The following is a 25,073-nucleotide window of genomic DNA, read 5'->3' on the forward strand; positions in this document are numbered from 1 at the left end:
AATAGTGTTTCCTCACAGTGTGTCTCACAAAAGCATTTGTAAGTACAGATAAAGATGTCTGTTTCATTGGGATTGCGTAAGTAACGCGGAAACGCTTGAAAAACATATATACTGGGCTGGTATAGGATGAAAAAATGTAAAGCGTTACATTAAAACTCAGCAAAGGAGTAGTTTCCTTATGTAATGGTGTTAGCTCCAACACTGGTTATGAGCAATTCATACAAGATCATGATAATGCAAAGATCTGTACAGAATTTTTGAAACGGAAAACATCCCAGTTTTCGCATGGCCATCATACTTACTGGACATGTCACACCTGTGATATGGTATGAATTATCATTAAAAATTAGAATTGCTCACATCAACAAATTTAGATTGATTTAGGGGGAAATGGCCGATCATGTTTGAAGAAGGCATTTCTCATTTTTTGAGGTCACTAAAAATTGGAGCAAAAATAAAATTTACATTTTTGTTCAGTATATATTCAGTAGATAATGGAATAAAGCTTGTGCATCAATGAAAATTACCTATTTTGTTGATCAATAAATATAATTAAAAATAGAATTTCCCTTGTGGGACATAAAACAAGTCTTTCTCCATGACCTAAATGAGCAACACATAAAAACAGCCACAAAATACACCAAAACGCAGATTAAATGCTCCCAAATGTTATTCTGTTAAACATACAACTCTCTCCATACAATCATGTCGTAATAAAAATGTCAAGATGCATAAGAAAAATTCATGGCACTCACTCTTCTTGTTAGATAAATCATGACAAGGGATTAACGGAGTGTCATTCTCCATGCTGTGATCTGAGTACACGCCAAAGAACAAATACATTCAATGTAAAATTGACTAACAGTATTCGCTCCCTGTGAAATGTTTAGGGACAATAGTATAAATAGTAAACATTACATTCAAGCAAAATTGTTATTCCAAGTCCATAGCTTCCTCCAGTGAGGTTTAAATTCAAGTTTGAACAAGAATATATTTTCTTTTGTGGGTTTTCAAAAATCCATCTACAAACAAGAGTTTGGCAGTACGTATTACTGTAATAGTTGAAGACACTAGCTTTGTGTTTGTTCAACACTTTTGCCAAAAATGCTGGCTTCATCAACTTTAGTGGAAAGAAATCATATCCACTCATTTCTGTATGTATCCTACAAAGGCATAGTAACTATTTTTGGATTATCTTTTAGAATGCACTTTTAAAGCAATATTTTATCAGACTGTAAAACACTAGTAAACCACAGCGGTGTTTTGTCTTATAGCTATAGTCATTTGATCCACTTGTAGAATAGTAAATAATTGTGTTTGCCCTTTGTGTCACAACAAGCAACAAAGCTGATTCACACTGATTTTCCTATCAAGCCTCAACTCTCAAGGAAACATTTCGATTTCATATGTTCTGCTGTCAATTTTTTTATCATACATTACCTTCACCAAAACTGGTAACCAGTAAAAAACATTTACTACCTTACTTTCTTCAAAATATTCCCTCACTTGTTAAGATTAAACACTAACAGTTTATAAGAAGGACTACTTTTTCCTCCCAACTTCTTGCTGTCAGAAAACCCCCACCAAAGATTGATGTTCCCTCGCTACCAAGAGGAGAAAAAGGGTCGCTTGCAGTGGAAGGTCTGTGTGAACGCATTGCCCAGGGTGACCACGCGGCCCTGGCCACCTGACCGGCTGCGCTCCACCACCACGCGGGGCATCTGGACGAGCTGTAGAGGGCTCTTGCCATCCTTAAGAGCTTGGGTGAGATTCAACACCTGTAACAAGAAACATTTGTCTTTGTTACATTCAGATAGCATTGAAATCAACAGACAACCGTTGCCAAGTACAGTAATACCTCGACATACAGGTGGGGCAAATAAGTATTTAGTCAACCACCAATTGTGCAAGTTCTCCTACTTGAAAAGATTAGAGAGGCCTGTAATTGTCAACATGGGTAAACCTCAACCATGAGAGACAGAATGTGAAAAAAAAACAGAAAATCACGGTTTGATTTTTAAAGAATTTATTTGCAAATCATGGTGGAAAATAAGTATTTGGTCAATACCAAAAGTTAATCTCAATACTTTGTTATGTACCCTTTGTTGGCAATAATGGAGGCCAAACGCTCCAGGTGGCTCAATGCTGTGTGTAGAGCTACAGCGATGGCATCCTCAGTGGACCTATTTGCTCTATAGGCAAACTGGTGAGGGTCAACTGAGGGAGGGATTGTATCCCTGATATGGCGGGCGACCAACTTTTCAAAGCACTTCATGATCATAGGCGTAAGTGCAACGGGCCTATAATCATTCAGGCTGTCAATGGTTGGCTTTTTAGGGACAGGGATAATGGTGGCAGATTTCAGGCAGGATGGGATGATGGATTGTTGCAGGGAACAATTGACTTTTAGTAAGACAGCAAAGAGGGTTGTTGCGTTTCATAATAAGACTGTGTGGAGGCTACTTTGGTAATATGGATAGCCGAGTTCTGAAAAAACAAAATTAGTATGGATTGGATTTCACATTGCGCACATGACCGCGTGGAGGAAGGGGATGTCTTCCCTTTTCATCTTTTGTTTGGAATTTGCATCGCGCACATCACCTCGTGGACGAAGAGGACGTCTTCCCTTTTCATGTTTTGTTTGGAATTTGCATCCCGCACATGACCTCATGGAGGAAGAGGACGTCTTCCTTTTTCATGTTTTATTTGGAATTTGCATCACGCACATCATCTCGTGGAGGAAGACTACGCTGAGCATATTCCATCTTTGTTTGGACTTTGGATTGCCCTTGAAAATGCATCTTAGCGTCCTGCGCCATCTAAGGCATCCGACGAGCCCAAGAAAAAATGAGACATGATGACAGTGATCAAAGAAGTGAAATTGCTAGATCTGCTGAAGGCTGGCAATATGTATGCCCATGTAGCACGCCGTTACGGGATAAATGATTACATCAAGAAAGAAGCAAACATTCGGAAAACGGCAATGATATCCTTCTCCAAGGACAACAAGTGAGTGGTAACCACTAGGAATAGATAATATTCCTTCATCTATTCAATAGAATATGAACCAGGAATGTGAGGGTTTTGCGGCGTAGATAAGGCTGTGACGCTGGCTCAGTTGGTAGCCAACCTAACTTCTCAAACATAACAGTGGAGGACGTCAACACCCTGCTCGAAGGCCACTAAACACTCCCCCTCCACGCACACACTAGTGATGATTACATCGGCCCAAAAAAATGGCACATTTGGCACATACGGTTCACCAAAAGGGCAATTGAAGAAAAGAGAACACGGAAAACTCACCTGCCCCCTCATCACTGACATCTGTTTCTCAAACATGGTCTTGTCAAAGCCTTTGTCCCTCTGATAATGGAGAGATGAATACTTTAGCTACTACCTTAGATTAGCATAAACAAAATACTGAAGTATTTCTTTCTGTTAGATTTGAAAATAAAAATGAACACAGTGAAAGTTGTTATATTGCTCCATACCATAAACATCTCATAGAGGTCCTCACTGAGGTCTTGCACAAAGTTCATGTCCGAGAGACGAGCCAGCACTAGCTCTCTGGTCTCCTGAGAGAAAGCCACCTTAGCCTGGGGAAGCCATGCCCAGTGAAAGGGGTCTAAAGAAAATAGCATCAGTTATAAATTAATACAAATCTAACCACTTTCTGTACTGTTTATCCTCATAAGGGTCACTATGTGCTTGAGTCTATCACAATTAACTATTGGCAGGAGGCAGGGTAGACCCTGAACCGGTTGCAAAGTAATTACAGTAATACCTGTGTCGCAACATACGAGAAATTTGAGATGAGGAAAATTACAAGCAAATTTTGAGATGAGACAAATTTGAGACACGAGCATACGAGACGGTTCCCAATGCGGCCGGCAAGTGGCCGAGCATGCGAGGGGCTGCTTATGAGAACAGCATCACTCTGTCTTTCTCGCCGCATCTCCCTCGCGTAAAGATATCTACGAGCCGTACAGGTTGCATTTTTTGCATTAATCAGAGCAAAATTAAGGGGGAAAAACAATGGGTCCAAAGCAAGCCAGTGCAATGGAGGGCTAACCATTATTTCCAAGCTGCGCAGTGACATTCATAACGGGATGGAGAGCCTTCGTTTCATATGGTTAAAAGATAAACAGTTAGCGGGACATAGCGTGACCGAGTCGATAATCTGCAAAAAAGCCAGCGGAATCTACATGAACTAGAAAGCAAAGCAAGGATCTGAAAGACATTAGCAAAAACCTTCAAAGCGAGTCGTGGCTGGTTCCATAATCTTAAAAACGAACTGGACGAAACCAACACTCGGTTCTGAGGCACGGAGTAGCAGCAAGTTCCGACTCGAAACCCCCTGGTGGAATACATTAACCCCCTCTGCCTTGGTTATTGCACAAGAAGGTTTAAATTTAGTGTAACATAAGAGTAAAACTTATTTTTAAGTGTGTACAACAAAGTTACTTTCATTAAAGTGTGTATGTATCTTAATTTCATTTAAGTTATATTTAAAGTTTATGTTATTGTTACGAGCGCGTTGCTCTCTCTCTCTCTCCCCTCTGCGCACTCTGTGGTAAACGCTACCATCTGTCTGTACTGAATAATGTCACGTTTTAATATTGGACATCATAACCATTAGATGGGAATTTGATACAGCAGTACCTTGAGATACGAGCTTAATGCATTCCGGGACTGAGCTTGTATGTCCATTTACTCATATCTCAAATCAACGTTTCCCATAGAAATGAACTAAAAACAAATCAATTAGTTCCAACCCTCTGAAAAAACACCAAAAACAGGATATTAGATTGGAAAAACGTTTTTAATTGTTCTAATTCGCCATCTATTAACAGAGTAACAAATAACTAGTGATTTAATAATACTAAAATGTGTTTAATAGTACTAAAATTAGACGGATTTCGCGGAAGGGAGAGAGACAGAGAGAGAGAGAGGGGAGAGAGAGACTTTTTGCACGGCAACGTGCTCATAACAAAAACAAATTGAAATGAATTTGGATTATGATACAGACACTCAAAAATAAGTTGAATCTAACCATACACTAAACTTAATTCTATTTTTTATTTATTTATTTTTTACCTTTCTTCTCCTGGGTTGGCTCTTTTTGCACCACCTCCACCCTGACTTTCAGCCAGAGTTTTTAAAAGGAACCTATCAAGGGTTGTTTGCTTTTGTCTTCCCTTCAAAATATGACGCTCACAAATGTCCTCACAATAGGATAACGCATGACCACTTGCCAACTTGTTCGGGTGCCTCATTTCCATAAAATCAGAAAACTCTTGCCATTTCGCTAACATGTTTGATTTCCTTTCTAGCGAGGCGGTCTCGCAACGCTCCGCCCATTGTTTGAAGGTATCTTTACACGAGGGAGTTGCGGCGAGAAAGACAGTGCCCATGCTGTTCTCATAAGCAGCCTCTTGCGTCGGCCACCCAGCTGTATGCTCGTATATCAAAATTTGTCTCGTATCTCAAGGTAAATATTTGCTCGAAATTTTACCCGTATCTCAAATTGCTCAAATGTCGGGGCACTCGTATGTCAAGGTATTACTGTACTTTATTAGTAGGTGGTGAATTAGAAGAAATAAAAAAGATGATTTTCCTTTTTAATATCCTGTTTTTGGTGTTTTTTTAGAGGTTGGGAACGGATTAATTTGTATTTAGTTCATTTCTATAGGAAAAATTGATTTGAGATATGAGTAAACGGACATACGAGCTCAGTCCCGGAACGCATTAAGCTCTCAAGGTAATATTTCTACAAGGTACAATGATAAAAACAACCATTCACACTCAAACTCATACTTAATTACCAATTATTGCACAGGCATCCAAAGTAAAATTCTAAATGACGCTGTAAATTCAATTACTACGGTTCAATTACTTAAACACCACAAAATCATATAACTGTGGTGGGTCAATGACAGAAAATTTATCATCGACTACATTAAAAGACCTCAACTTACACGCTCTCCATTCATCAGGGTGCTTGAAAGGAAAGGCTAGGCCATTGTCAATGGCTGCAATCTTGATGCATGGCGCGGAGATGTTTTCTGGCCACTCTGTATCCTGGAGAAGTGGAGACACTAATGATTAATGAATGATGCTAACGTCACTTATTGATCTCTGTTCACTATGGGCACCAGGCACAGGACACCCTGAATCGGTGGCCAGCCAATCGCAGCAGTAAATTGAAATGCCATCAAATTTACGAGCATGCACAAGATAAAAGGAGCGTTATTTTGTATTATTAAACTCACTTTTGGTCCGTCACACGCTCCTGGCTTCTCATACTTAATCAACCAGTTGTCATTTCCACGATCTGACAGAATAGAAGGAGTGTTTATGTCCAGATGTACACACTTTAGTAACACATATACAGTATAGAAAATGCATGAAATAGCGAGAGAGAAATTTAGATGTTTAAAACATAAATGTGATATCGATTGTCAAGCATGAAAGCAAGAGTGCATGAGAGAACGTGAGAATGGAATACACTCACCTGTGTTTCGGATTACATAATCCAGTATGACTAGCCGCTCAAACTGTGACTGTAGCTGCTTTCTGATGTTCTCTGGCAGAGGTTCTGCCTCAAAGTGCCTCAACCAATAGTCTGCCTCGCGATAACCCTTCACGAACAGTTGGAATGAGCCCACCTAGCCAAATATGCAAAGAAAAAGAAAAAAACATTACCTTGTCAGCCTTTGGCAATTGTACAATGATGTTCAATTATGCCATCAAATGGAAGAAATGTCAGTTGTTCCACTGTGATAGAATTGCTTCGGCTGCAAATATTAGACAATATAAGAGAGGCATCAAAAAGTTATATTTAAAAAAGACTGAGTATCAATTGGAAAAAGGTGGCATGCCCTCTCTGGGTCACAGACGAGGTCCTTTGCCAAGTGAAGGAGTTTATGTATCTTGCGGTCTCGTTCATGAGTGAGGGAAGAACGGATCGAGAGATCGCCAGGCGGACCTGCAGACGTTGCACCGCTCCATCGTGGTGAAGAAGGATCTGAGCCGAAAGGTGAAGCTCTCTATTTACCGGTCGATCTACGTTCCCACCCTCATCTATGGTCACAAGCTGTGGATTGTGACCGAAAGAACAAGATCCCGGATACAAGCGGCTGAAATGAGTTTCCTCCCCAGGGTGTCCGGGGTCTCCCTTAAAGATAAGGTGACAAGCTTGGTCATCTGGGAGAGGCCCAGAGTACAGCCGCTGCTCCTCTGGATCAAGGAGTCAGATGAGTTGGCTCGGGTATCTGATTAGGATGCCCCCTGGACGCCTCCTGGACGGAAGGAGGGAGTGATTATGTCTCCCGACTGGCCCGGAATGTCTTGGGATCCTCCCGGATGAGCTTGATGAAGAGGCTGGGGAGAGGGAAGTCTGGCCTTCCCTGCTGAAGCTGCTGCCTCCACGACCTCACCTCGCATAAGTGGAAGAAGATTAGAGAGAGGGGACCGCTGTTGTAAGCTATATTTACACGATTTACAGTAAATTTGAGGCTTCTGTTGAAAATGATGGGGCGATTAAAAAGAAAAAAGTAAAAAGCTTTTGCTACTGAAATAAAATGAGGAGATAGTATTACCTTCGGTGGTAAGCCCACTCTGTGGAAGCGTCGTCCCACTTTGGGCACTTTTTCTAAAGCGTACTTCTTGCCTCTCGATTTGGCTCTGTCTATGGCACTATAATGAAAGGTCTCACTGGCCAAATACACCACCTGATAGAAAAAACCAACCATTCAGTGCACCTTCTTCAGCTGCAGCCAGTTAAAAAAAACTATACAGACGCTCCCCTACTTACGAACATTCAACTTACGAACAACGGTACATACGAACATGTCTGCAAATTGCGTTTAAGTCCAAAAATGTTCGCAAGTCCAATTTTGTATTTCGCGCCTTTTTCGGAGTAGTACTTCTTTCCGCCGCTAATACCGACGCCTGGCGCTGTGAGAGCTCAGCCCACCCAGCATCTACCTTCTTCTTCGTTGCAATGCGGAAGTGCGTGAATGTATCTCCAGTGTGCAAAGAACCTTTTTCATTTGTATCATTAAATATCTCATGCATCCAATATTGAATATGGTTGGTATAAAGCTAAAGGCTTCTATTGAGGGAGTTGCAAGGAAGAGGCAAGCCATTTCATTTGAAACGAGTGGGAATAATAACGAAGCTTGATGCGCGTGAGAGTGGTGAGCGTCGCACATTCAACACCATTTATAAACAGAAAGATCGAGCAGCAGGACCCAAATATTGAACGTTGCACAAAGTTTGCAAATCAATTGAATGATGCCATACAGTGCTACCGCATCATTTATGATGAAAAAAAGAAGAAAACTGTGCAATCGTCATTAGGTCGCTTCTTTTGGCCAGTTTCTAATACATAAATCTCTCTCTCTCTCTACAGTACTGTACATATTCTCTCCATTTTATTATTTTTTTTTTTTTCAGTACAAACCAATGCGTGTTACTTATACAAGCCTTAAACATACAAATGCACTTATATAAACCTTCAATATACTTATATCGGCCTTAAACATAAATTATAATACAAAATATAGCACTGAATCAACTTACAAACAAATTCAACTTATGAACAATCGCTCGGAACCAATTGCGTTCGTAAGTAGGGGAGCGTCTGTACATTTATGTGCAATGGCAAGACAGAGACTAACCTTTGTTTTCGGCACCACACCCAGGCCAAGTTTGCTATCAACTAGCGAAGCAGCAGCCTCTGAGAGGTAACCCTGATTTGGCAACAAGCAGCCTCGCCCAAAACAACACGGGCAACAGAGCTAAACAAAGATACAAACAATGGTGAGGCATTTCAAGGCTATCCTCTTACAGTTATTATGTGTGAAGACAAAACATGATTCAACAGGAATACCTTGTGAAAATATTTGGTCCATTTGGGATTTAGATGACCGTATGGTTCCTCTGACTTTGGTTTGAAAACGCCGATGACTTTCTGTTGAGGGCAGAATTATCAAAGATGACTTCTAATTATTATTGTTGTTCTTATTCCAGTGACTACTGAGAGCCTGCTATCCATACATTCCTGCCACGTGTTGCTAAGCACATTTTCTTGGAAATCCATCAGTACAGTCACTTATTTATCCAACAGCATTTTACGCCACTAGTATGCTCCAAAACATATTGCATAATTTCTTTTTTCAGGGATAGGGAATCATGTTTTACATTAAAAAAGACACTTTAGTGTAATGAATTGTCACAGATGAGTGTGTAACTTACCCCTTTTGTGTCTTTGACAAAGTAACTCCCACTGGAGCCTTGGGAAATCCTCTCAGGAAAGGTGCCACCCTCAATAGCCTGTTCAGCCGTTTGGATAATATCTGCAAACTCAGGATCACCAGGGAAATGGTTGAAATCCCTGCTGTTGATACCTTAAAGAATCAATGGAAATTTAATTTGAATAAATGGATGCCTATGTATGTACTAGATCATCTAGAGCAGTGTTTCCCCAACCACTGTACCGCGGCACACTGGTGTGCCGTGGGAAATTACAAGAAATCATACATTGTAATATTCCGAGTGAAAATCGTTATACAGTCATACCTTGAGATACAAGCTTAATGCGTTCCGAGACCGAGCGCGTATGTCAATTTACTCGTATCTCAAAGCAATGTTTCCCATAGAAATGAACAAAATACAAATTAATTTGTTCCCACCCTCTGAAATAAACCACCAAAAAACAGGATATTACAATGGAAAAACATTTTTATTGGTTGTAATTCACCATCTACTAACAGAGTAACAAATAACTAGTGGTTATGATGTTTAATACTAAAATGAGACATTATTCAGTACAACGCAGAGTGCGCGGAGAGAGAAAGAGAGAGAGTGCGAGAGAGAGACTTGACGGATACGCTCATAACATAACTTAAACTTTAAATTTAACTTACCGTAATTACTCGAATATAACACGCAGATTTTTGCTATATAATTAATTCCAATAGTTGGGGGTGCGTGTTATAATCAATAACTAATTTTTTATTTTTATTTTTTATTATTATTATTTTTTTGTGTCTTGTTACATGGCCCTTAGCCTGGTGCTTTTTCTTGCCAAATAAATTGAATTGAAATTGAATTGAATAAAATAAATTACAAATTTTCAATTGAAAAAAGCATTGTCAAACTCACTTTGACGCACGGATTTTACGTCATCTCGTAGAGCCGACGCATGGATTTTACGTCATCTCGTGAAGCCGACGCACGGATTTTACGTCATCTCGTAAAGCCGAGACCACCACTGCCCCCCTCTAGCCTCGTACCCGTCTCAGTTCACCCTCTCTCAGTTCAGTGTTATAATCAATAACTAAAATAAATTACAAATTTTCGATCGAAAAAAGCATTGTCAAACTCACTTTGACGCACGGATTTTACGTCATCTCGTAAAGCCAATCGGATGATGTGTTGTGGGAGGAAGAGGAAGTGGATGAAGGAAGCGTGGACGTTGATAGGATTCTCAACGAAGAGATGTATGAGAGGACAGACAAAGAGAGAGAGGAACTCTTCATTTGAAGGATTCTAATGAATAAATTTGTTTGAACAAAACAATCGTGAAACGAAGAAAAAAAGGTAAGATTTCTGATTTTCGTCAGCGGGAAATTTTAGGTGCGCACTATATTCGAGTACTGCGTTTTTCCAGATTTTTTTGGCCCAAAATTACCTGCGTGTTATTTTCGAGTGCGCGTTATATTCGAGTAATTACGGTAAATGAACTTAAATTCCTATACACACTTAAAAAAAGTTTTAGTCTTACGTTACACAAAATTTAACCTTTCTTATGCAATAACCAAGGCAAAGAGGGGAAGGTATTGGGGCGAGCGGGGGAGACTTTGCACTGGTGAATCGTAATATAACATAAACAAATTTAAATGAACTTGGATTACGATGCAGACACACTCAAAAATAAGTTTAATCTAACCTTACACTAAACTTAATTCTAATTTTGTTTTACATTTTTATACCTTTCTTCTCCCGGTTGGGTTGGCTCTGTTTGCCCTGCCTCCACCCTGACTTTCACTATCGATGGGCTGTTTGCTTTTGTATTCCCTTCAAAATATTCCAAAAATGATGCACACAAATGTCCTCACAATAGGATAACGCACGACCACTTGCCAACGAGAAGTAATATATACTCCTCGTACTAGCGATCGCTACGCCATTCGCACTGAGTGACGGGAAAAAAACACTGAAAAAAATGCAACGCTCCGTCCACCCAGTGCTCGTAGATATCTGTTATACACAAAAGAGATGTGGCAAAAAAAGACAGTGCGCTAAAATCATAAACAGCCTCTCATGTCTTGGCCACCTGGCTTTCTCGTATCTCAAAATCTGTCTCGTATTTCGAGATAATTATTTGCTTGAAATTTTACTCACATCTCGAATTGCTCGTATGTCAGGGTGCTCGTATGTTGAGGTACCATGGTGTATCTCGATAGATCTTGATAGATCTCGATAGCTGTCGATAGCTGTCGATAGCTCTCGATAGCTCTCGATAGCTCTCGATAGCTCTCGATAGCTCTCGATAGCTCTCGATAGCTCTCGATAGCTCTTGATAGCTCTCGATAGCTCTCGATAGCTCTCGATAGATCCCAATAGATCCCGATAGATCCCGATAGATCCCGATAGATCTCTATAGATCTCTATAGATCTCTATAGATCTCTATGCTCTTGCTTTTCTCTGGCTGGGTTGGACTGATTCGACTCCTTCGCACCATCGATTATCTCCTTCTCCTGCAGCGTAAAGTCGGTTCTCTTGCATTTCTGAGCTGACATTGTGGTTCTAAATTTAAAAAATAAATAAATTTGAAAATACAACACACCTACAATTGTGGCGTAGGAGCGAGATTAGGGGGTAGCATAGTAAATTTATTTTGTATTGAATTTTGTCAGGACCGAGCAAAAGTGGCATAATAGCGAGAGTGGCATAGTAACAAGGTGGCATAGTAACGAGATTTCACTGTATATCTCTCTATATATCTCTCTATATATCTCTTTATATCTCTCTTTATATCTCTCTTTATATCTCTCTTTATATCTCTCTTTATATCTCTCTTTATATCTCTCTTTATATATAGTATCTCTATATCTCTCTATATCTCTATCTCTCTTTATATCTCTATATTTTACATTTTTATGAACTTTAAAAAAAAAATCTTCAGTGGTGAGTCCTAGTAGCAAGCAGACGACAGGGGTGGCTTCCACTTGCGAGTTTCAGCGTGGATTTTCACATTCTTATTATTTTTTTTTTTTTTTTAAATAATTATTAGCATACAAAATTTGCGAAGAAGTGAAGTCGCGATAATATACACGTTTCACACAAAATATCAAGCAGGTGGTCTCTCAAATATGGCGCTCCACTATAAATGTGAAGAGGAGTAAATACAACCAAAAAATTGTTTAAAAAACTATTTCGTCTTCAAGTAAAGAGGTAACATGAATGTGTATATAAAGTAGTGTTCAAGTAGAGGTAACATGAATGTGTATATAAAGTAGTATTCAAGTAGAGGTAACATGAATGTTGCGTCAGAGCTTGTGATCAGACCAGACTGAGTACACATTGTACTCTAGTAAACACGTCAGCAGTGTGCAATTTTCCTCTGCGTGTTGTCAAGTTTTAAATGTGGTGGTGATGACATGAAGCTAATGAAATAGCTGTAAATTCCCTACTCCTGGCACACCCATTCAACAGCTTTAGACAAGCACTTCATTATGTTTTTCATTTTAGGCAAATTTTAACCCCTTGAGATGCAAATTTATTTGCACTTGGCTCTATTTTGTGTTGCTAATACTTGAGAGAACGAGAGGTCTGAGCAAAAAAAGGAGACAAGGAAACAGTGCAGTACTTCGGTGTTGATCTGAGTGTGCTAGTGACAGTTTACCTCTATGGAAAACCCTTTTAAGCATTTTGTGATATCAGCAAAAGGTCCATGGACTACTATACACTTGTTCTTCTTACCAGCAAGACAATTCAGCCCACTAGAATTTGCAACAATCTTCCACTACTACCTTTGACTGTTCTTGTAAAACATAGCTGCTATAAACAAAGCCCTTCAATAAATAGTATGGTGACCCCAACTTCTCGTAGTTTTTTCCCTAAGAGCCGTCACCATACTCAACTTGACTTCTGCACCTAGAAGGACCTATTTAAGACTTACTCCTAACCACTTTAATCACTTTGTACCTCCTTATTTATGTGACCACTTATTCAATGTTGACTACAGTGGTACCTCGAGATACGAGCTTAATCCGTTCCGGGACTGAGCTCGTATGACAAGTTACTCGTAACTCGAGGTAAAGTTTCCCATTGAAATGAATGGGAAACAATTTAATTCGTTCCAACTCTCTGAAAAAAACACCAGAAACAGGATATTGGATTGAAAAAAAATGTTTTATTTCTTATAATTCGCCATATATTGACAAAGTAATAAATAACGAGTGGTTTAATAGAAATAAAGTGTTTAATCTAACTAAAATTGGCCGGATTTCGCCGAGGGGAGAGGGGCTTCGTTTTTTTTTTCCTCCACACAACGCACTCGTAAACAGAACAAACACTCCACCCTCACGTTCGCTATCGATGGGCTGTTTGCTGTCGTACTATTCCCTTCAAAATATTCCGAAAATGATGCACACAAATGTCCTCACAATCGGAGAACGCACGACCACTTGCCAACGAGCAGCAAGCAGTCTTATCAGCGATCGCCCCGCTGCTCATCTTCTTCTTCTTCTTCTTCTTCTTTTTCACCTCAGGCGCCTGAGGATTACCCTCAGCAGCGCTAGGGCTGCCACTGGAACACGGATAAGTTCATCCAGGGAGTTGCCCAAGCCGCGATGGTAGCGTTCGGTCATTAAGGCCGGACAGCGGAGCCATAAGTGTTCAGACGACTCTGTTTCCTCGTCGCACAGGCGGCAGCGATCCGAGTCGGATTTCTCATGGGAGTTACAGGGGCGCTGGCTAGCGGCTCCTTTTAGCTTGTAGCATCTGTGTTTGCGTCCCATCGAACGGCGCCTATGATAGAGTTGCTACCGGGGATACTTTTGCGAGCACGAGTATACTTCATTACCCAGAAAGCCCTCTTTTCACCGCGCATGCGCGTTGTGCGTTTCCTGGTCTGAATAGCTCATCCGGTGCTCGTAAATATTGTTATACACGAAAGATATGCCAAAAAAAATGCCATGGCAACCTGGCTTGGTCGCATCACGAAACTTTGACCGCATCACGGGCGAATTATTCGATCGAAATTTCCCCCGTAAGACGAGCATTCCGTATGACGAACGGTCGTATGACGAGGTACCACTGTACTTATCTATGTTCACTACTACTTATTTAAAATGTTGACTAGTACATATTTATTATGTTGACTAGTTATTTATAACTTATTCATTGATTTTTTATTATTATTTATGTTTGTTGTTATTTTTGCACCTTCCTACTTATTTATGTAGTAACTACGTATTTATTATTTATTACTTATTGATTGTTTATTTGTCTGTTTGTTTGTTGTTGTTGTTTGTGCACTTGATGGTGAAGCTCTAAATCTCATTATACTTGCATAAAGTCAAAACTTCATTGGATGATGTTTGCATTCCACTGGTACTAATTGGGGAAACTTATATTTTAATAACATTAATTTCACTTCAGACTACTTGCTGCACCCTTCTACTACTGTGTATAAATGTCATACAGTGGTGTGAGGCAGTAATGGAAACAACGTTATTAGTAAGTACTATTACCAGTACACTGAATTGTCTTACCACTGAGGACAAAGAGATTACTAGTACGTAGAACTTAAAATAGATCTCAAGGGAATAGATTATCGAATCAACGTTTAGTTTGCCAACTTCTTTCCTTCTTGTGGCTTCAGCGTGTAAGTGACAATGCAACGTGCCACTATACCCAGGTTATTTTAGCAACATGCGATATTAATAATTAATTAACTGTTATCAATTTGTTGATAACTAATCTTAAATAGGCAGCCCAGCAGATGAGTGGTTAGCACATCAGCCTCACAGCTCTGGGGTCCTGGGTTCAAATCCAGGTCGGTCCACCTGTGTGGAGTTTGCATGTTCTGTGTGGGTTTCCTCTGGGTACTCCAGTTTCCTCCCACATTCCAAAAACGTGCATGGTAGGCTGATTGGACACTCTAAATTGACCCTAGGTATGGGTGTGAGTGTGCATGGTTGTCCGTCTCCTTGTGTCCTGCGATCGGCTGGCCACCAATTCCGGGTTTCCCCTGCCTCTGGCCCAGAGTCAGCTGGGATAGGCTCCAGCACCCCCAGCGACCCTTATGAGGATAAAGCGGTTCAGAAAATGAATGAATGAATGAATGAATTAATGATCAAGTATAGGAACACCAGAGTATCAGCAAAACTCTGGTCTGCTTGGCACCGAATCTATTAAAACACATACACGTACCTGGCTGGCCCATGCACGTCAATATCCAAAAACAGTAATAGTAATCACATTCACTGCTTACCCGGTGAGGCTAACGTGTCTTTATCCGACGAAGAGCTGTGTCTGTTCCGCCTGCTCTTGTCTCGGGCACTTGTCGACGGGGACGAGTCTCCAGCAAAGCTCGGCAAGAGCAATGCGTCTTCCCCGGAGCCGTCCACCTCAAGCTCGGTCAAGACACTTTCATACGAGTCAGAAATTCGAACGGCAACGCCCGGGTTAGCCTGGAGTCCCAAGCCCGCTGTATTCTTTTCGAATAACACACTTGGACTATGTACAGTGATTATATTTGACTCGGATTGAAAACCCGCCGTTGTCCCAGTATCCAACGAGCCTTCGAATGTCTCTGTCGGGTTGCATTCTGGCATCATCATTGTCGTGTACGTCTTACCACTTGATTGTTACTCCCCAATAGAATGCTGCTGTAAACTTCCCGTAGCTGTCAAGAATCCATTCTCAGTATATTATTGTAACGATGGCAGCAGAGGGACGCTAAATACCCTATTCCATGACAGTTTAATATTCTTAACCACTGTACCTGATTGACTACATACGCTGAGTCGCCGACTGCTGAACTTCCCGATTCACTTATCACGCATGCGCACTATACTGTTTGCCACTGTTGCTTTCACTTGCTGTTGGTAAATCGAGAAGCGAAATCCGAACGATTAGATTTTATTAAATACTACAACGATTTGTCAAAATACTGTAGCTTTCATAAAACTATTGTTGCTGTGAGAGCGATCAAGATATAAGGAATAAAAGAAAGTCGATAACAATATTACTTGAAAGTTGAGCGCCTATCACATAAACGGACTCATCATTTCGGCAAATATTTTTTGTCTCCTGGTCACCACTAGATGTCAATACTGAAACAGACATAGAAACAATGGAAGAGAGTCGAACAAAATCAAAAATATTTTATATAATGCTTTCCACATTCATTCATTCATTCAATTTCTGAACCGCTTCATCCTCACTAGGGTCGCGGGGGTGCTGGAGGCTATCCCAGCTGACTTTGGGCCAGAGGCGGGGGCCACCCTTAACCGGTGACCAGGCGATCGGAGGGCACGAAGAGACAGAAAAAACATTCACTCTCTCACTCGTACCTAAGGGCACTAACCCTAAACCCCCTAACCCTAAACCCCTTAACCCTAACCCCCATGCATGTTTTTTTCGGAATGTGGGAGGAAACCAGAGTACCCAGAAAAAAAAAAACGCAGGTCCAGAGAGAACATGCAAACTCCACACAGGTGGACCGACCTGGATTTGAACCCAGGACCAATGTTCCCTCTAATTTTTCGTTGGTCTGAGCAGAAAGTCAACCTCCCTGAGCGCACTGAGTACCAGTGTGAGCGACATCATCGGTACTCGGATGATTCGCCTAAAGACGTTTCGCCGACGGACGTTTGACAGACGGGCAGGTCGCCGAATGGACGTTCCGCCGAACGTTCATTCGGCCGAACGGAGGTTTCGCCGAAACGGGATTCGCGCGCTCGCCCCGCCCCCGGATCGTGTGTGTACAAGTTTTTCAACCTCGGCCCGCGGGCCATATACGGCCCGTTAGGATTTTTAATCCGGCCCGCCGCCGGTGTTGTCCAAATTATAGTAAAAATCAATGTTAGTCTACCATCAATGGCAGCCCGGGAATAAGCACTCTTGGGCGGGCAGATGTAGCAGAACCGAGCCGTAAAATGACAGCAATCGGGTCAAATCCATCCTAAAACAGCATTTAATGATTAAATACAAATACTGGAGCTCTTTGGACATTAGAACCGAGCCCAGGGAAGTGAATTCCTTGGTAAAATGTCGTGATGATATCGCGATGGAGGCAAAAAAACGTCTATATACGTCCATTCGCCAAACGGCTCAAAATGCTCTCAAATTCGGTCAAATCCAGCCGAAAACAGCGTTTAATTATTAAATACAAATACTGGAGCTCTTTGGACATTAGAACCGAGCCCATCATGAAGAAAGGGGTAAAAAAAAAAAAAAAAAAAAAAAAAAAAAAAAAAAAAAAAAAAAAAAAAAAAAAAAAAAAAAAAAAAAAAAAAAAAAAAATCTGTTTTTTTTTTTTTTACTGCGCGCCATAGGATTTCTGCTGCGCAGAGAAGACGAGAGTAGTGCGCAATTGCGCACGCGCGCAGCTTAGAGGGAACAGTGCCCAGGACCCCAGAGCTGTGAGGCCGACGTGCTAATCATTCAAGCCGCCGGGCCGCCTGCTTTCCCCATATTTCACTATTTTGTCACTGGAGATGAACTCATCATTTTACTCGCATATATTCAATTCATTCATTCATCTCCCATACCGCCCATCCTCGAAAGGGTTGTGGGGGTTGCAGCTGTCTTCGGGCAAAAGGCAGACTACACCCGAGACTGGTCGCCAGTCAGTAGCAGGGCACACAGAGAGACAAACAACCATCCGCACTCCCAATCATACCACCACCAGCAGGAATTGAGCCCACGCCTGCCCACATCGAAGTCAGGTGAGTGAACCTCTACAACAGGGGTCGGGAACCTTTTTGAAAGAGAGAGCCATAAACAATGACTTTTTTCAAATGTTATTCCGTGAGAGCCATACTCACAATTTCAAAGTCAAAATACATGAAAATGTGCCATTTTTTTTAGTCATTTTACCACTTTTAAAGTACAAAAAGTATTTGAATTCTTTTGACAACACTGTTAAGCTGTTGCTAATCAATGAATATCAATGAGTTCAGTGAGAGAATAGATGCAGAAGACTAATGAAGAAAAAAGTCAATGCCACAGTGCCGACGTGACGTTCCTATTGGTGCATTCGGGACTCGGCTCTCTCACCACCGGTTTCCATATTTTAGCTCAGAGCCATATGCAACCATCAAAAGAGCCACATGTGGCTCCCGAGCCATAGGTTCCCTACCCCTGCTCTACAACATGAGGTGGCTTACTCGCATATAGGTATCCTTATTTCATTTCAACCGTGGACTATTTTCCATTTGCCTAGTTTACTTTCTCTGTGCGACAATTGGTGCCACTTTACATTCAAAGTCTCACTTCCTGACTTTCATATCTAGCTGTACTTAGATCGCAATCTGGATCCTACGCTCACTACAAGTCCTTGCTTACCCATGGCTCTTCTCCATGATTAACTATCTGGGCCCTTCATACTGTAGCTATGTATTTGAAACACATGCAAAAGAGCAGTCAGCCAGCTGGTTTCACATCAGTCATGTGCTCTGTAAAGGAAAATGTTAGGGGATGAAGAAGACATAGGCAGAGGAGATAGAAGAGCAGGCAAAATATATGTTTGGGATTGAGCAAAGGGAGGAGTGTGTGGGATCTTGGGAGATGAGTTGAAGACGGTTACGTTCAAAAGCATTGTAGACATTGACATCAGTCCATCAACCCCACTGTACCTTTGTTGTGCAGGGATTTCCCCTTGTTTGCTTTGATAAAGTACACTGTTTGTATTTTTTTGTAATGGCAAACAATGTAAGTAGTATTTGCACAGAACATGATTCTGTATACGTAGACGCTCATTGTTACATCTCACAATGTGATCTGCAGTCTATCTGTCAATGCTTTCCGTCACTAGATGACACATCTACATATGTTGCACTTTTGGTATTAAATCCAACAGTTACCATCATTTGGGCACCCATTCACCATAATTAAGGTTGCCTGGTGAAAGTGATACGCAATTAACCCACAGTTCAACTAATTTCCGTTGATGCACTTTTGCTTCAAGTTAGTGTTCGTTATGTTGAATGAACAATGAAAACCACTGGATTTATTTTTAATTAAGCCTTAAACACATATTCATAGTGTCTGAATGAATAAACCACGCACATCTTTTCACATTTAAAATCTAATAGTAATGTATTGATAGTGTTTCTTATTTTATCTCCTCTTCTTGTCAGGTCAGGCCATTTTGTTTTAGACTATTTTTGATTCACACCTCCTACCTTTACAGATAGAACCATGTGGGGGCACAGCACAACTGGAGGCAGAAGTTTGTTTATGTCTGAATGTGTGATGTAAGAAACTATCTATTGGATCAAACATCATCATGTAGCGGTGTGAACACTATGGCTTCTCGTTATTCTGAAAAACTTTTTTTGTGAAACTTTTTGCACTATGGGGTGAAGGGTGGCATGCATTTTTTTAATGACTACTGTATTTAGTCGAGTATAACGCGCAAAATTTTGTACCAAAAAAAAGCAAAGTTCGGTTGCGCGTTATACATGAGGTCTTCGCTTTTATGACCAAATCCCGGTGAAAAACTGCCCTCCACTGGTGAAAAGGTCCCCTGCGCAGCCATTATAATGTGAGACGTAAAACCTGTCTGTGTCCGCTAGATGGCGCGCGAGAGCCCGTTCTACCAGGGCCCAAAGAAGGTAAATTTATATCCCTCTCTCAGGGGATATAATTTAACTTCTTTTACAAAAGACAGCCCTCTCCAAATAGCATTCGGCAAGTTTATAGGGGAGGGTAAAACTTAAAAAAGTTGCTCCAGGGAAACGCTCACTCGAGTTCGCCCAGGGAGCGCTATCCTCGTATAGGCTTCGCGACTTCCTCCGCCGACAATGCCCGGTGCGCACAAAAAAAAAATATGACTCAAGAAGAATGGAATCAATTGTTTGGTGAATCTGATGTTGATGAATCAGCCTTAAAAAAAATTAAATATCATGATGATGAATTAGACTTTAAGGATTTAATACGTTAAATTCCATTTGAGAATTGTGTTCATACTGGTATTTTGTACCATATGTTGTGAATAAATGTTTTGTCATGGCGACATGTGTTCGACATTTGCCAGTTACCAGTACCGGTGTAACCCTTGGTGTGAACTGGGAAAAAGTCTCATCTCATCTCATTAGGATCGCAGGGGCTGCTGGAGCCTATCCCTTTCCAAAGACATACACGGTAGGCTGATTGGACACTCTAAATTGCCCCTAAGTATGAGTGTGAGCGTGGATGGTTGTTGCTCTGCTTGTGCCCCTGCGGCCCTTATGAGGGTAAAGCGGTTCAGAAAATGAAAACAAAAAGTTACAAACACCGTTCCTGGACTCTGTTTCCCTGCACCTGGGTCCATCCCCATTTTTATAACTGCTTGCTACACTATAAACATTTTCTCTGTATATAAAATATACGTATACCCAAACTTTAAGGTAAGGTGTGTATTTCAAACTATCCCTTTATATTGGAAAAAACAAAATTGCTTTTCATGATGCAGGTCAACAATGAAAGGAAAGGTGCTTCAAAGCAGAAAGTACAGCTGGTTTGAAATATTACTATTAAGTTTAACTCTTCCATAATGAACCATCAATGATGAGAGACAGTGTATATTTTTCCTTGTCTGGTAGATTCCAATATTGCTTCAAATAGATTCCTTCTGTAAACCAAAAGACCAAACTGATTAGATAAAATGTCAGAAAGACATGCCTAGCAGTGGCGGGCCGTCAGGGCCTATCTGAATCATATATTATATTTTGTCCATCAATACTTATTAAATAATTCCAAATTGTCTGTTAGCTTCCTTTCATTGTTTTTCCCCCTGGTTGCACTGCTTTCAGATGTGTTTTCATATTGAAGCATTTAACCAATCACATTTCAGCTATTATTTGTTGCTAGGGTCAGAAATCTGCCTCAAGGCCTTCACAATCAGTTCTGCAGGCTCTGCTGCATTAAACAAGCGTCGATAAGACTGTTGCTTTAACCAATCAGATTTCGAGTTGGCAACACCACAATACCTTGTCACAGAAGTAGGGATACGTCATTGCTTTCACCAACTATGATTGGCTAGTGATTAGCCAGAGCTACCAAACTGTATCTGTAGCGGGCTGCACAAGCAAATATATTGTTGTGTTGATTTAAAGCCATTTTCAAGACGGACTATGCCAGAAATACGACAGGACAGGCTCGTCGTTCAGCATTAGCTTCAATGCGATAGAAAAGAAGGAAGAAAGAACGGAGGATGGATATTGTGTACAGTTAAAAAGGATTTTTGGTGAGTAAAATATGGCTATATTCCTAAATAATATTTCAATTGTATGAGGTTATTATTGATTATTTTTATGTGTCGCAGCTGTAGCTGCAGTAGAGGTTTTATAGCCATAAAATAGTTTTTGCTGAAGGCGTCACCAGAAAATGCACGGACCGCCACTGATGCCTAGGATAGAAACTTCATTGATTTACCAAAATAGACTGGCTTCCCAAAGATTGGACAGTAACCAAAAGGAGATACGGTATACGTATGTGTGTGTGTGTGTGTGTGTGTGTGTGTGTGTGTGTGTGTGTGTGTGTGTGTGTGTGTGTGTGTGTGTGTGTGTGTGTGTGTTTCATGTATTTCCCAGTACATACCATTCGAAGCCACAGCCAGGATATGGTAACTAAAAATGTCACCAGAAAAGAGAAATGTGAAACTTACACAAAAAAGTAAAGAACACACAGTCAACATTGGAGTATTTTCATTATAAAGTGGACTGCAACATGTTTACAGTGATAATTTATTTTAGTCTTATTCACTCAATTTTGTTTATGAATCATTCTGCCTTCAAGATTTCAAATTGTGAAAAGCTATTTCTCATTTGCCTCAAATTGACAAATGACAAGTTCAGAGTTTACTCCAACTCATACTCAAAGTCAGCTGGGATAGGCATCTATCTCAAGAAGCCTGAAAACTAGCTGACACAATACTTAAGTGCATTCACACAGTGAGTACTGACAGCCTCACTTATGCAAGGAGAAATCTCAGTAGTATTACATTTAAGAGTTTGCTGCCAAAAAGCAGGAGAAAAGGAATTATTCATTAAGTTTAGTGAAGATGCTTTATTGTGGTAAAATTATAGTGTGTAGTCTTGAGTGGTTTATTGTCATAAAAAGAGTGCAGCAAATACGTATATTCCATTCAAATATACAATAAAGCAAAATATGTGCATTTAAAGCATCTTTTCCTTTTTCTGACACTTCGCTATCTGTTTATCACTGTAAGAGCTAATGAATTTCAGAAGGTCATGTAGAATTAGCTAAGGCACCTTTTGTATATTTTTCAAGCGCTTTTCCCCGTGTGTAATTATATTGGATCTCTGCTGATGGCGCAGTGTACTCGGAAACTGGAGTATACTTGGAGAAAACCCAAGCAAGCTTGGGACAGAACATGCAACTCCCCACAGTGGACTGACCTGGCATCGAACCCTCAAGCCCAGAACTGTGTGGACGACGTGCTGACAACTTGTCTGCTGGTCCACCCAGCTAAACACATTTAGGCCAAAAAAACTAATAAAAAGAACCACTCTAACTCAATTGTGTACAGTTTAAAGCACAATGTTCGTTTTAGAAAAAGTGGGGGAAACTGGCATATTTACAAATTCTTTGTAAATAATTGCTGCTCGAATTGTTTTTATTTGAACTAGTATTCACTACAAAATCAGCTTTTTTTACTATACCCCCCTCTGTGACAATACAAGTAGTATAATCCTATACTTTGCTGTTGGGGGGTTGAAAAATTAGATAAAATAAATCCTTGTTTTCTTCATTTTAATCTAGCAAAGCCTATAAATCCCTTTATTTATCATGAGTGTTATATTATCATGGAATTGAGACCTATATTTATATTTGTGAATGATTGAATCGATTGAGTACGACTGGTTGTCTGTTAGATATTACACTAAATTTCAAAATCACAATTACTATGAAGAGTAGCTATAACCAAAGTCAACAACTTCCATGTTTTCTTAACATTATTGAGGATTCGGCCTACCCTACCTAAATATGCTTTTGGGAGCAGACAGGCAGGAAGAAATGCTTAATGCAGTGGTCACCAAACTATGGCCCGCGGGCCGGATACAGCCCGTCAGCACATTTGGCCCGGCCCTCTGAACAATACCAGAGACGCTATCGGATTTTTTTCCTATTTGGCCTCCAGAAAAAAAATCCTGGGCCCGGCCCTGTCAAAGAGAGAACGGAATAATGGCGAAAAAGTTAGGTAAGAGAAAAATTGATTCAGAATGCAGGGTATTTAACCTGCAGTGGACAAACGATTATTTTTTTGTTCAATGCAAAGAAAAGGCTGTTTGTCTCATCTGTCAAGAGACAGTGGCGGTATTCAAAGAATACAATTTTCACCGACACTATGAATCCCGTCACAAAGACAAGTACGATAGCTTGCCAGGCCAAATACGAGCAGACAAACTGTTGGATTTTTTATGGGATGTTTCTATATGTTTTGTAAGCATTTTTAATAAGTAATAAGGCTATGATGATATTATAGATGTATCCATTTTAATTACTTTTGTATAAGAGTGTCTTTAATTTGAGACTGGGACAAACTCGAGGTCACCCTGCTGGCTCCAGCTTGTTGACATAACACCTCACCCTCCATGGACTGTTACTGGGAGATAGACCTCGCCACCCAGACACCCAGATGCAAGTTCGCAATGATGATCCCATTGACTTTGATTGGCTTTGTACTTTGTGCTTTTTGCTTTGTTGTTCTGCGGCCTTTGACTGTACTGTCTAACTTATAACTATGCCTTTTCTTGCTACTGTCACAATGAAATTTCCCGAATAAGGGATGAATAAAGTTATCCAATCCAATCCAATCTACGAAGGACTCATAAATTGTTTTGTCTGGGACGCCGGCAGTTTACCTTATAAAGAAATTATTATGCTTATACTGCAAATTCTTACGCAGGTGTTTTGGTTTCAATCTAATAATGGCAATTGTTTTGAATCAGATTACATTGAAATGTTTTCAGTTATGTGCGACTAAATACAGAGAAGAGGAGACTGCACGGGAGAAATTCTCAGGAACGAAGGCGCGTTATGAGTGTGGCTCCTTGCAAGTTGTAACCAGATATGTGAAAGATGTTTTCCAATTTTAATTAAATATTACTAATAATGATTTAAGAGTATTAATCATTATTCCAACACAAACTCTCAAAGCTAAAAAGTGGACTACTATCTCAGCAGAATACATTTGTACGCCAAGCTCAGCTGAACCAGGCATCCGTTCGGGCCAGCTTTTGGGTTGTTAAACTGATAGCAAGCAGCGGTAAGCCTTTCACTGACGGAGAGTTTGTTAAGAAATGTATGGATGCTGTCGCGGAGGAGGTGTGTCCCGAGAAGAAAGATGCATTTAATGCCGTAAGTCTGTCGGCAAGTACAATGACCAGACGCGTTGAAGAAATCGGGAGTAATGTATATGCCCAGCTGCAGCAGAAGACGAAAGAATTTGACTTTTTTTCATTAGCACTGGATGAAAGCACGGACGTGCAAGACACAGCGCAACTGCTCATTTTTATTCGTGGAGTTAGCGCAAACTTTGAGAGAGAGTTATTTAGGTATTATTTATTTCATAAATAGTGTTATTTATTTCCTGTTTTTTCTGTGAAGAACTCAGAGGGTTATTTAGTTATTATTCATTTCATTAATAGTGTTATTATTTGTTTCCTGACTTTTTTTCTGTAAAGAACCTGAAAAGGGTTATTTGGTTATGTGTGGCTTTCTGGAAAACAATAAAAAAATTAAGCTCCCCTATGATCGTCACACTTTTTCTGTTACAAACTGACACCAGGCCCCCATCAGAGAAGGGAAAAGTTATGTG

At 40.4% G+C, this 25,073-nt stretch overlaps 1 protein-coding gene across 1 annotated transcript; it reads right to left on the reverse strand.

Moving 5' to 3' along the window:
• Positions 1-652: 652 nt before the first annotated feature.
• Positions 653-16,102, reverse strand: pi4k2b (phosphatidylinositol 4-kinase type 2 beta). Its single transcript, XM_077606086.1, has 11 exons — positions 15,513-16,102; positions 9,262-9,413; positions 8,897-8,977; positions 8,685-8,804; positions 7,602-7,733; positions 6,515-6,668; positions 6,273-6,334; positions 5,979-6,081; positions 3,492-3,625; positions 3,304-3,363; positions 653-1,778 (listed from the first exon to the last, which is right to left on the reverse strand). The coding sequence occupies exons 1-11, from the start codon at positions 15,859-15,861 to the stop codon at positions 1,605-1,607; spliced, it is 1,521 nt and encodes a 506-aa protein (XP_077462212.1). The 5' UTR covers positions 15,862-16,102; the 3' UTR covers positions 653-1,604.
• Between the last annotated feature and the right edge of the window lie 8,971 nt (positions 16,103-25,073).

This window comes from Stigmatopora argus, chromosome 7, assembly GCF_051989625.1.
Source record: "Stigmatopora argus isolate UIUO_Sarg chromosome 7, RoL_Sarg_1.0, whole genome shotgun sequence".
In the NCBI taxonomy this organism is placed as follows: domain Eukaryota; kingdom Metazoa; phylum Chordata; class Actinopteri; order Syngnathiformes; family Syngnathidae; genus Stigmatopora; species Stigmatopora argus.